The sequence below is a fragment of the Stigmatopora argus genome, chromosome 3, assembly GCF_051989625.1.
Source record: "Stigmatopora argus isolate UIUO_Sarg chromosome 3, RoL_Sarg_1.0, whole genome shotgun sequence".
NCBI classification, from domain to species: Eukaryota; Metazoa; Chordata; class Actinopteri; order Syngnathiformes; family Syngnathidae; genus Stigmatopora; species Stigmatopora argus.
In genome coordinates, this window is record NC_135389.1 from 22,094,669 (window position 1) to 22,108,438 (window position 13,770).

Genomic DNA, 13,770 nt, shown 5'->3' on the forward strand with positions numbered 1-13,770 from the left:
TTTTTAGATTTTACAAGTGGCCCAGCTATTTGCATGCAAATACCGTATTTTCTTGCATATTAGCCGCGTCCGTGTATAAGCCGCACCCTTAACATTGCCTTTTAATCGTTGAATTTGACAATTTCTCTCGTATAAGCCGGCCCCTTCATATTTGAATATACCATGTTAGATTTGCGGCAAACAACTAGGTACTATGTGAAATACCAAAAATAATTAACTGAAAAATAAATTGAATATATTAGCCCATAGGTGTCAAAGTGGCGGCCCCGGGAGCAAATCTGGGCCGCCGCATCATTTTGTGCGGCCCGAGAAAGTAAATCATTAGTGCCGACTTTCTGTTTTAGGATCAAATTAAAATGAAGAGTATAGATGTATATAACATTTCCTGATTTTCCCCCTTTTAAATCAATCATTGTAATTTTTTAATCCATTTTTTCGTTGTTTTTAGTTCAAAAATCATTTTGTAAAATCTAAATATATTTAAATAAACTAAAATAAACATAGTTTTAGATCTATAAAAAAACTGAATATTCAGGGATTTTAATCCATTTATAAAAAAAGAAAATCTAAATATGATATCTAAAATGGTCCGGCCCACATAAAATCGAGTTGACGTTAATGCGGCCTGCGAACCAACCCAAGTCTGACACCCTTGTATTAGCCGCATCCATGTATAAGCCGCACCCTTAAACTTGCCTTAAAAACGTTGGAATTTTATCATTTCTCTCGTATAATCCGCCCCCTGATTCACAATTTTCACCTCCATATTCATGCTTCTAATAGGGAGTACAAATGTCTTACTTTGAAGGGAAAATTTTAAGAAAAATCATTGCACGTGTTTTTTCTAAGATTCTGTATAAATTGATTGAAGGGTGTTGCCTGCATATAGACAAGTTTAAAAAAGGAAGTCATGTTAGCAGTACAACAAGGAAGCGTGTCCGGATTGGTCTAGTTTGTCATCCCTAGGTAAGATGGAGCAATAGCAGGCACACGTACGTGAGTTTTTTTCACGTTTTATGCAAGATACGTTTTTTTTCTTGAATTTATATTCATAGACGTCAAAATAAATTTGTCTTGCGTTATGGCGTTTCGTGCTTGTCACCTTGCAGTTTCGTGCATGTCAAGTCTAATTTGTGCGCATATAAGCTGTACCCTCCATTCAGTCATCATTTTCTTGAGTGACATATCCGAAAAAATACCGTAATCGAAATTCTCTCTTCAATTTTATGTCAATGGACTCTGAAGATCATGTTATTAGCTAACATGAAGTAAATATTGACTTTTCTCATAATACAGAAAAATGAACATCTCTCAAGATTCTTGTTAGGGTTCAAAGGTCACATTTTTACCTGACTGCAAATATTATCTTTGGAACAGTTCGCCCGACCCCGATGTAGTTTGTCACGTCTTCCAAGGTCACGCGACGGCGCTTTCTTTGTCTGGCTAAGAGGTTAATTTGCTCGTCGGCTCCACCTCATCAACTTTCTGCACTTGAACCCGGCGCACCCCGCGCTGCCGCTCGTCTGGAGGGCGCCCAAATGTCAGCGCGTCGGGTTGGGGGCGGGGGGGAAAGCAATCAGCGACAGACTGAGTGCGCTTGGCTGTAAAAAATGCTCCGGAAAGCTCGGCGTGTTCGCACGCTCTTGCGGTTTTAGGTCAGGATCAACTGAGCTCAGCGCTTTACGAGTCAGGTGAAGATACAAATTGTGCCAGTTCTCCATGGATTTTGTGGAAAGGAGGATACTTTGATTGGCGATTTCATTTTTTTTCTATTGTACTTGTCTTCGACTGCAAGGGTGTCAAACTCGGGTTGGTTCGCGGGCCGCGTTAACGTCAACTCGATTTCATGTGGGCCTGACCATTTTAGATATAATATTTAGATTTTTTTTAATATAAATGGATTAAAAGAACTGGATTAAAAGCCCGGAATATTCAGTTTTTTATAGATCTAAAACAATGTTTATTTTACCTTTTTTATATATATTTTTAGATTTTACAAAATGATTTTTGAACTAAAAACACAGAAAAATTTGATTAAAAAAATTACAATTATTGATTTAAAAGGGGGAAAATCTGGAAATTTAATAGACATCTATACTCTTCATTTTATTTTGATCCTAAAACAGAAAGTCGGCACTCGTGATTTACTTTCCCGGGCCAAACAAAATGATGCAGCGGGCCAGATTTGGCCCCCGGGCCGCCACTTTGACACATGTGGACTAGAGGATGTGTGGTTAGGTTAGAACTTTATTTCATCCCGTATTCTGTAAATTTCTTGGTTGCAGTAGCAAGACAAACATAAGACACAAGACATTGTAGACCTAGTTAAAAAAACTGGAGCCACACACAGGAAGTCCACAAGGTGGGGACCTTCTACAGACTGAGACTGAGATTACCGCACAGTAGTCTGGGAGGTTTTAAAGATCATCTTCCTTGCCTAGATCCTCCTTAGCGCGTCGGGCTCACAGTTCTAGGGTCGTGGGTTCGATCCCAGGTCGGTCTTTGCTGTTGGGAGTTTGCATGTTCTCCTGGGTTTTCTCCAGGTACTCGCTTTTCCTCCCACATTCCAAAAAAAACATGTATGCTAGGCTAATTGAATGCTAAATTGCCCCAAGATCTGATTGGTTGTTCTTTGTTTACTTGTGCACTGTGATTGGTGGGCCAACAATTTGCCCTTAGTTAGCTGGGATTGGCTCCGGCACCCCCTGCGACCTCTAGTGAGGATAAGCAGTTCAGAAAATGAATGAATAAATGTTCTTGTTTTTAATGAGGTGAGAGATAACAGTTGTAGCTCCTGGCGACCAATCGCCAGGTACATGGAGACAAAACAAAACATTTACGCCCAGTTCTTAAAAATGAATTTTGGGAAGAATTGCCAAGACATTTCAAATTTTAATTTCTGTCATTTGGTTTTATGACGGCAGACTCATAAATGTGGATCTAATAAAAAAATTGAGTCAAGCAACCATACAAGTGTGTTTACGCTAACTATAAAGCTACATTTGTTTACATTACGGGTGTCTCTTTTTTTGGCAGACAAACACTTCTGGTTGCAAGGATATACTTTGATCTCAAAGGACGTGGAGGAGTGTGTCCCGGTTTTCCTGAGGCACATCGCCAACGATGTGTACGTCTGTGGAAAGACCATCAACCTACTGAAAATTTGCTGCCCCCAGGTTTGTCGATTGGATTCTTGCATGTCCTCCATTTACAACATATTTTCCCCATAGGAAATCATGTTTACTGTCACTAATTGGCAAATGTTTGCACTGGCATTGCTTGACATTTTTTTAAAAATCTTTTTATTAATTCAGATGACAAAAATAACATTGGGAGAATGAAAGCCTGTGTTTTAAAAAAAAATCTTCAAACTGCAAATGAAATTTATGATAATTGGAACATTTGGAGCTCTTTCAACAGAAAAGAAGCAACATATATTCTAAGTACAGTCATTTAAGCCTCTACTTTTTAGTTTAAGGTGGCTTATTTATGTAGTTTTACGCGCTAGTTAACTGACTTTTTGCCTGATATCCCATAATTCAATATAGACACGTTGTTTATAGTCTGATGCAGTTTATATGTTACGGTATTTTCTCGCATATAAGCCGTAGTTGTCGCTCAAAACAACGATGACTGAATCGAGGATGCGGCTTATATGCGCACAAATTTGACTTGACATGCACGAAACGACGTAATGCAAGCCTTTTATTTCTAAATGGAGAAAAGATAAACCGATAAAACACTTAACAAATTTTATTTTGATGTCTGTGAATGAAATTCAAGAAAAAAATTAACCATATTTTGCATTAATAGTGAAAAATAACGTACTTGTGCCTGCCATTGCTCGCTCAGGGTGATGCTATCTTAGCTAGGGATGACAAACTAGACTGCTACAGACACACTTCCTGGTTGTACTGCTCACGTGACTTCCTTTTTGAATTTGTCTACGTGCAATTGGAATGTGCAATCCATCAGAAGATCCTTTCAATTTATATGCTACCTCAAAAATACCACATGCAATGATTTTTCTTAAGAGTTTCCCTTCAAAGTAACGCATTTGTACTCCCTATTAAAACCATGAATATAGAGGCGAAAATTATGAATCAGTTGGCGGCTTATACGAGAGAAATTGTAAAATTCAACGTTTTTAAGGGTGCGGCTTATACACAGATGCGGCTAATATGCGGTATATATACCCAATTTATTTTTCAATTAATTATTTTTGGTATTTCACGTAGTACCTGATTGTTTTTTATTCTTTTGTAACCATAACAGTTTCCGTCTTTGCCCTCACTTTAACATTTCTACAGTGAAGTTGCAAAAAACAAACCTAAAAAAATACTTTAGATGCTCATTGATCTGCATTTTACAATCATATTTTCCCTGCAAATATCTCCTCAAATTCCAAAAAGCTACGACCTAGCTAAAAAGAAGCTAAACACAACCTGACCATATATCGTCTTTATTTCTTTTCATAGTCTTTTCGCGTGATTATTTCTGCAGCTCTCGTCGCTGTCATCCATTTAAAAAAAAAAAGTAAAATAAATAAATAAAAAGGCCTCTGCCTGCAAGGGACAACAAATCAATAAAGAGACAGAACAGGGACAGTGGCTGTCTCTTTCAAATCCTTATCAATACACTAACATCCCCGCGATGATGCATCATGTGGACGCGGCCAGATTTGAGTGTGACGGATTACGACAAGGCGGCGCTCTGCTTTTCGTCTCGTAACCCTTTTTCGCGTCGATTTCATTTGAGCGCAATCATGTTATTTCAATAACAACAAGGTCGTCGCCTTCATCCAGGGACCACAACGTTAGATACACCTGTTCCGTCTTAACAATGCTAAACAAAAATATGTCGGGTATAAAAATTCGTCATTTTTGATCAATGCAATCCTTGATTTTTTATTTTTTTTGCCGACTCACACTCATAGAGTACTCGTATATTCATTTTCTGAACCGCCTTATCCTCACAAGGGTCGCACAGGGGTGCTGGAGCCCATCCCAACTGACTTTCGGGCACAAAATGGAGGACACACTGAATTGGTGGCCGGCCACACTCGTACCTAGGGGCAATTTAGAGCGCTAAATTAGCCTAGCATGCATGTTTTTCAAATTTGGGAGGAAACCGGAGTACCCAGAGGAAACCCACACAGGCCCAGGGAGAACATGCAAACTCCACACAGGTGGACCGACCTGGATTTGAACCCACAACCCCAGCTAAGATTTTTCAAAATAGAGTTTTCTAACTGTATTTAGTGTCACTTTTAATTTAGTTGTACTGCTAGACAAAGGTTAAAGATGCACCATGAACCTCTACATGACCTTTTTTATCTAAAACAACCATTTAAGTTGGCTTTAGAAAAGTCTGTTAGCTTCATGCTAACACAAAATGCAAAAAGACATTCACGGGTGAACCTATAGCATCCGTGTTACTGTGTTGTAATTCTAATCAGGCGGAAACCTATGGCTCAAGAGCCACATGTGGCTCTTGATGGGTGCCTAAGGCTATCTGCTAACTGGTAAGCTAAAATATGGAAATCACTAATGAACTAGCCGAGTCCCAAACGCACCAATAGGAGCGTCATGTTGGCGAAATGGCAAAAAAAGGCTCACATTTTCATGCATTTGCCCTTTTCAATGCCGAGTATGACTCTCACGGAATAACATTTAAAAATATGAATTGTTTATGGCTCTGTCTAACAAATAGTTTAACATAGACATTGCAATCCTCTGAGCTCACACATGACTTAACCTCTGTTAAAAATGGCCTGTTAATTGAAAAACTTCATAATGACTATGCCATAGTGCCCCCTGGTGGTCAGTAGACGCACATTGTCAGGCTGTTTGGAGTCAGGAACCGGCGTGGAACGAAATTGGATTAGCCCGTTGCTTTCCTATTTTCCCACAGCATGACAGCGAACGTTATTAAAAATAAAATGCCACTGTAATGGATTATGTAATGAAATGATACGTGGTGTTACACGGGGAAGCGCTTGCGTGTAATAAATAAGGTGCGTATCTGTTTCCTGTTATCCCCGCAGCACTACATCTGCTTGTCAGAGCTTCCCGTGCCACGCATCGGCGTCACCTTCTCCCTGCAGGAAGTGGAGGCCATCGAGAGGGACTGCGCCGTGTACCGCGGACGCACGGAGAGAATTGCCCAGCACAGTGCCGTCAGCCGGGAAGTGCGGGTAAGAAGTCCATACCTGTCAAACCTCGGCCCTTATTAATGATTGCAATTCCCCTTAAGACTTAAGGGTGTCAGACTCGGGTTCGTTCGCGGGCCGCTTTAACGTCGACTTGATTTCACGTGGGCCGGACCATTTTAGATATAATATTTATTTATTTATTTTTATAAATGGATTAAAATAACTGGATTAAAAGCCCTGAATATTCCGTTTTTTATAGATCTAAAATGATGTTTATTTGAGCTTTTTTTATATTTTACAAAATGATTTTTGAACTAAAAACAGAAAAATGCATTAAATTTTTTTAATGATTGATTTAAAAAGGGGAAAATCAAGAAATTTAATATACATCTATACTCTTCATTTGAATTTGATCCTAAAACAGAAAGTCAGCACTCATGATTTACTTTCCCGGGCCACACAAAATGATGCGGCGGGCCAGATTTGGCCCCCGGGTCGCCCCTTTGACACATGTGGTCTAAAGTGATTATAATCTGTACAATTGCAACACGGCACATATTTAGTCACATAGGGTGCACTTAAAATTTGAAAATCTAAACATTTTCTCCAAAGTGGACGGGGTGCCCAATCAGTCTGATGTCGTATGTCGATTTACTCGTAACTCAAATGAATGTTTCCCATAGAAATGAACTAAAAACAAATTAATTTGTTCCAACCCTCTGGAAATAAACACCAAAAACAGGAAATTGGATTGGAAAACATTTTTATTTGTTCTAACTCACCATCTATTAACAAAGTAACAAATAACTAGTGGTTTAATAGTACTAAAATGTGTTTTAATAGTACTAAAATTAGACGGAGACTTTATGCATGGCAACGCGCTCGTAACATAACATAAACAAATTTAAATGAACTTGGATTATGATGCAGACACACTCAAAAATAAGTTTAAATGTAACCTTACACTACACTTAATTCTAATATAGTTTGACATTTTGATACCTTTCTTCTCCCTGAATAAATGCAACGCTCCGCCCAGTGCTTGTAGAGAAGTTTGACCACCGAATGTGAACAACGGGCTAACTCGATACAGGAAAGCCCCCAGGAGTCAAAATAAAATGATTTCACATGTTTTAAAATGTATCAAGTTGATATTTTTTTGTATTTTTTTTTAAGATACACATTGCAAATTCTTTCTTTTGAATGAAAAGTAGGTCAATTTCCCAACAGCATTTAAAGGTTACGCTACTTTCTCTGCACCCCGCTCCCATATTTCGTTGCCTTTCATTGGCCGGGGCGGGGGTGCCGGTGCGTACATCTTTGAGCATGATCGCTGTTTATCGTTGTAGGCTCAGCGAGCGGAGGAGGCACGCCAGGAGCTGATCAATCAGGTCAGAGCCTCCGCAGACAAAACCCTGGAGAGCATTCGCGGTGAGTGTTTTACAAACACACACACACACACACACACACTGCATGCCTAATGTGATAGTGTTTGATACACTGTATTACAGCTCTTTATCCCTGTATAACTCTGCCGTGTTGGAACTGGCGGCAGCCATCTTGACTGCTGGCCGTAAGAGTGCCAGCTTAATTGCACTTTGAACAATCTTTTAAAGCTTTATAAGCACTTGCATACTTTTGAAACAACTCCTCATGGCCTCATTTAGGGACTTCGGAAGACTAAAGTTGTGTGTTTATAGTCACTGTCGCTCGCGTACCTGTCAATCTCGGCCAATTTCTCCCCCTTATTAATGATTACAATTATCCTTTTTAGGCGATAAAAAAACAACAACTTACAAATGCAGAGCTGCCAACTACTCCGGAATTTCAGGAGTTTAGGCAACCTCCCTAAACTCCGGAAATCCCCAAAAATTGTCACTGAAATTTTTTTTGGAAGCAACCATTTTGGAAAAGTACCAAATTTCCAATTGAAATGCCTCAAAATTCACACCATCGCTATGGTTTCCGCCATCTTGATTCACCTGCAAATTGTAAACTGGAAGAATTCGGTAACACCAGTGCATTTTGAATCATCCGAGTTACAAGTTCTGACGAATGACTTGTCTTGTGCGACTTCATCATATACCAAATTTACGTGAATCACATTCACTTCGGATAAACTCCGGAAATGGGATATGGGTACTCCTGAAATGGGGTCGATGGAGGTTGGCAGTTCTGCAAATATAACACACATTTACTCACAGAACATTTTATTAAAAATAAAAAAATTACACACTTAAAAGTGAAAAATGTTCTCCAAAGTGGACGGGGTGCCCAATCAGTATGCACCAAATTCAAGATTCTGTAGATGCCGCTGTATATCGCTGACAGTCTGGGTACATTGCTTGCTGACGTGCTATATTTATATAGGTAAAGGGGAATGCGTGTTCGCATATAATGCTCAAAGCATGACAATATTAGCCGTTTCTGATGGGGTTTTTGTCTGCTACCAGTGACTGAGACGATCCGGATTAGAGCCGAAATGGGTCAAACGAGAACGGTTTTACAAAAAAACGTACTTAAAAAAAAATCCCGTACAGAAGTTGTTATACGGCGCACACCATTTGAAAAACCTATACGGGAAAAACGTATAAGTTGCAGGTATGCTGTCGTCTTGTATTTTGTTTGTTTGAAACAGATGGCATCGATTCTTGAAGTATGTGTGGGAATTTAAGCAGGTTACGGCACTCTTTATTTATTTATTTTAATCTCCCGTAGGCCGGCAGGTGTCACAACGTCTGTCTGAGGAGGCCAAGAAACGGGAGCGCTTTGAGGAGATAAAGCAGCACCTGGAACAGGAGCAGCAGGTATGCCATTCCCTTGAAAAATGACCCGTGTCCCAATTTTGCAGGTACGGCAACGCGCTCGTAACATAACAAACAAATTTAAATGAACTTGGATTATGATGCAGACACACTCAAAATTAAGTTTAATCTAACCTTGCCCTAAACTTAATTCTAATTTGGTTTGAAATTTTGATATCTTTCTTCTCCCGGGTTGGCTCAATTGGCCCCGCCTCCACCCTGAATTTCAGATGCAACCTATCGAGGGTTGTTTGCTTTTGTCTTCCCTCCAAAATATTCCCAAAATGATACACACAAATGTCCTCACAATAGGATAACGCATGACCACTTGCCAACGAGAAATAGTATATAATTCTCTCGTATTAGCGATCGATCCGCCATTCGCACTGACTAACGGCGGAAAAAAAAAAACACTGAAAAAATACAAGGCTCCGCCCAGTGTTCGTAGAAACATTACACGAGGGAGCCTCCCGCGTCTATGGTCGTATATCAAAATTTGTCTCGTATCTCAAGATGAATATTTGCTCAAAATGTTACTCGTATCTCAAATTTCTCGTAAGTCGTGGCACTCGTATGCAATGTTCCCTCTAATTTTTCATGTAAAACATGCTGTGAAACACGAAAAACATAAGTGGTCAGAGCTACTGCCACTCGCTGCCGCTTAAACGGCGCCATCATGGGGAAAGGGGTAAAAAAAGGGGGGATTTTATTTACTGCGCGCCATATGATTGCTGCTGCGCAGAGAAGACGAGAGTAGTGCGCAATTGCGCACGGGCGCAGCTTACAGGGAACATTGCTCGTATGTCAAGGTATTACTACATTTGAAACGTGATCTGTCTTCTCACGTGTCGTTTATTTTGTCCACCACCGCCAAAGTGGCGCAGCATGGCCAAGAAGAAGCAGGAGGACGACGAGTTCAGTTTCGCCCGGGAACTGCGAGACCGGGAGACGAGACTCCAAGCCCTGGAGGCGCAATTAGAGCAGAGAGCCAGGTCGGCGGACTCTTTATCGATCGCCGATTGCTCGATGATGGATGACCTTCATTAGCCGGGATTCAATCCCAGCCATTTTTTACCTCGTGTTAATTCATCTCCAAAATTGCCATTAAAAAGTGTCACGTCCGAACCCGCAGGAAGGAACTGATCGCCCAGTACAGCCACCTGTCGGAAGAAGCCGCCCGGAAGGAACGGCGAGCCCTGTGGAGGGCGCAGAGGACCAGATTGGACGAGACCCGCTCGCGGTTTTTCGATCTGGACCGCCAACAGTTGCAGGTGAGTGCCCCTGCTTTAAATGCCAAGTGCCAACGTGGAGTATTAGCGACCTAATGCTAGCTCGCTATGTGACCTTTTCCCAGGACATGTTGAAGAAGTACCCTTCGAATCAAGAGGGACCCTCACCATCGCCGACTCGCCACTCCCCCGCGCCGGTACGGAAATATTCGCCGACTTTTAAAGTTTCCGCAATAAGAGACACCCCCCCCCCCCCCCCCTCCCCCCCAGACTTCTGAAAGCTACCGTATTTTCACGACGATATGGCGCATCGTATTTTTAGCCGCAGTGTCAGTAACAAGTGCTATTTCTGTATTTTAAACACACAAAGGACGCACCGTTTTTTGACTATATATATGAATATCTAACCGCAATAGCGCTGGCTACCGGAAGTAGCCCCAGACTCTTTTTCCGGTTTCCGGTGCGCAGTGACTGCTGGGATATATCGTTCTTGCATGCTACACCCGAACGCTAATAACATGTTTTTAAAAAGGCAACGGAAGCAAAAATGAGTTGGGTTGTACTTTATTTAGCCATTTTACAACTTACTCACGTCATCATCACCCACAAATCCATCAAAGTCCTCATTTTCTGTGTCTGAATTGAACAATTCTCCAAATTAATCATCGAAAACGCTGAGTTTTATACGTTCGACCAGGCGGCCACAATCCATTCGCCAATAGTAGCTAGCTGGTAGCTAGCGTAACTTTTCCAACAGTGCTTTCCATGCTTTGTCAAGCTGTATTGATGTCGATGTATACAGGCCACAATCCATTGGGTGTATTGACAAAAGAACTACTACATATCCCAGCAGTCACTGCGCAGTACTTTGTCTACGGGAAATTAGTAGTCGGTGTACCCTATCAACTGATTCATTTTATTTTATCGTGATAACAATTTTAGTATTGGTCCATATATAAAGCGCACTGGATTATTAGGCGCCCTGTCTATTTTGGAGAAAATTTAAGACTTATGTGCGCCTTATAGTCGTGAAAATACGCTAATCGCTTTGTTTTTCGCAGGAGCTCCCCCTGGTGGAGGGTCCCAAAATGAAAGCGGAAACCCCTCCTCCAGACTCGGAAGCGCCTCACGCCGTGGACGTCAACGCCTTCATTTCCGGCGATTCGCGTCTGGACTCGCAAGACCCCGACGACGCCCGGCAGGAATTGGCCGCCGACCTCCCCCAAGCATGTCCAACCGCGCAACTCGTCGACTACGATTTTGGCGCCCCCTTCAGTCCGCCGAGAGGAAGCGCCCGCCTCGGGCCTCCTTGCAGTTCTTCCCTTCTGCAGCCAGATGTGATTCCCCACCGTGCCTCGTTTTCTCGCTTCCCCGCGGGCGAGAATGCGCCCGTGATCCACAACGGGGCCCCCACGGCGAGCCCCCCGGGGGACGTTTCCAAATCCAGCTTCGCCCCGGAGCTTCCTCCAAACGAACCCAAAGCGAACGGGCTTCCGCCTCATGATGTCACGCGACTGGGACAAGGTGACACTTATTCCAACGAGGCCGCGGAAGTACACGAAGACGCGGCGAAGAAAGAGGAGGAGCTTGTTTCGCCGTGCGAGAACCTCAACACAAACTCCAAAGGGGGAGGCGTTTGTCCTCAAAAGGCGAACATTCCCAACGGTCACGCTGTCCACACGCCCGCCGCCCATCCCTCGGATTCGCACATCAAGATCGGCGAGCACGTCTCGGACGTCCACGCGCCGGCGCTCTCCCCCAACGTCCACGGCCACGCCTCCCACTCGCACATCCACGTGGGAGAAAACGTGTCTGACTTCATCCCGGCGCTCCCCGCCCGAAACGTCCACGGTCACGCCTCGGACTCTCACGTGAAAGTTGGCGAAAACGTCTCGGACGCGGTCTCCCGGCTTCCCGCCGCCGGCGTCCACGGCCACGCCTCGCACTCGCACATCGTAGTGGGAGAAAACGTGTCCGATTTCATCCCAACGCTCCCCGCCCGAAACATCCACGGTCACGCCTCGGACTCCCACGTGAAAGTTGGCGAAAACGTCTCGGACGCGGTCTCCCGGCTTCCCGCCCCCAGCGTCCACGGCCACGCCTCGCACTCGCACATCGTAGTGGGAGAAAACATGTCCGACTTCGTCCCGGCGCTGCCCGCCCGAAACGTCCACGGTCACGCCTCGGACTCCCACGTAAAAATTGGCGAAAACGTCTCGGACGCGGTCTCCCGGCTTCCCGCCCCCAGCGTCTACGGCCACGCCTCCGACGGGCACATCAGAGTGGGCGGGCACGTCTCGGACGTCTTCTCCCCGCCGCCCGTGCCGAGCGTCCACGGGCACTCGTCGGACGCCAACATCAAAGTGGGCGAGTTTGTGTCCAACGTGTCGGAAGCCAAGCCGCGATGGAGCAAGTACGGCCACGCCTCCGACTCCACCCTTCAGACGGGCTGCGTGATGTCGGGCGAGGCGCCGACGTCGGCGCCCTCTAGAGGCGCTCACGTTTCCGATTCCAGCCTGGGCGTGGGATGCGCGGTCGCCCAGGGCGACTCGCGTCCGTCCCCGTCGCCGGACACTCGGTACGGACACGCCTCGGACTCGGCTTTGGGAGTCGGCTGCGTGGTCTTGGACCCGACGCAAACGCCGCCGGCCTCGTCGCAACAAGATGGCGAAGACAAAGGGGAAGTGGAAGGAAAGGAAGGTGAAAAGCAGGATGACAAAGGTAAGGAAATCCAGTCAATGATGGCCGCCATTGGCGGTCTAAAAAGGAACGGATTTACGTCGGCCGTTTTGCCAGTTTAGCATTTAAACATTCAAATTAAGTAAACACAATCGACAAAATTCCTACTGTTGAAATTATCGTTAACCATAGAAGTCGATAGACATCAATTGATTGATGAATGAAACATTTTTTTTAAATAGAGTAAAATAAAAACTAAAATTTGATTCATTTTCTATTTCCCTTCACATTTTGTCAATTTTAACTGTATTTTACAATGTAATTTTCTACATTTACTTTTTTAATGGAAACTTTATATGCGTATTTACCTCTAATGCTTTATGTATGATGCATTTAATTCAATGTAGGATATTTTTTTCAATCTAAATATTAGGCATTAAGGAGTTAAAAATGCTATTTTCCAATATATTTAGGAACAACGCAATACAATTTCACTTATTCATAATTGTATCACTTTTATTCTAGAGCGGAGTCGTTCGTGTTTTAAGTATCAAAATGTGCATTATAAAAACATTTTTGGGACATTTTGTTCTACTATTTTTATGGTGCTTCTCAGAGGACCAAATATTCTTAGAGGCGACACTTGCTGTATTAAAAAAAACTGTCAGGTCTGCATTTGATGTCTTTCAGTGAATCAGTTCAAAAGCACTCGTCTAATTTATCTACTCCATCAACAGCTGGCGAGTCAGAGACATCTAGCAAATCTGGATTATCACCCGGAGAGAAATCGGAACGAGAATATCTCCAGGCTTTGTCTGCCCACTACCAAGTGGAACCATATGACGACTGTTCCAGCCTCATGGGTGAGTCAGTCAGTCAGTCACCGTTTGATGGAGAAAATTTA

The 13,770-nt window shown here is 43.2% G+C and overlaps 1 protein-coding gene across 1 annotated transcript in view; it reads left to right on the forward strand.

The window, feature by feature from the left end:
- tubgcp6 (tubulin gamma complex component 6) overlaps window positions 1–13,770 on the forward strand; it is a 30,269-nt gene that overhangs the window by 11,218 nt on the left and 5,281 nt on the right. The window contains exons 10-18 of the mRNA XM_077596069.1: window positions 3,037–3,176; window positions 6,047–6,196; window positions 7,504–7,585; window positions 8,873–8,961; window positions 9,835–9,950; window positions 10,091–10,229; window positions 10,313–10,384; window positions 11,249–12,908; window positions 13,604–13,729. Of these exons, the coding sequence (XP_077452195.1) occupies window positions 3,037–3,176; window positions 6,047–6,196; window positions 7,504–7,585; window positions 8,873–8,961; window positions 9,835–9,950; window positions 10,091–10,229; window positions 10,313–10,384; window positions 11,249–12,908; window positions 13,604–13,729 (2,574 nt within the window). The remainder of the gene's footprint in view (window positions 1–3,036; window positions 3,177–6,046; window positions 6,197–7,503; window positions 7,586–8,872; window positions 8,962–9,834; window positions 9,951–10,090; window positions 10,230–10,312; window positions 10,385–11,248; window positions 12,909–13,603; window positions 13,730–13,770) is intronic.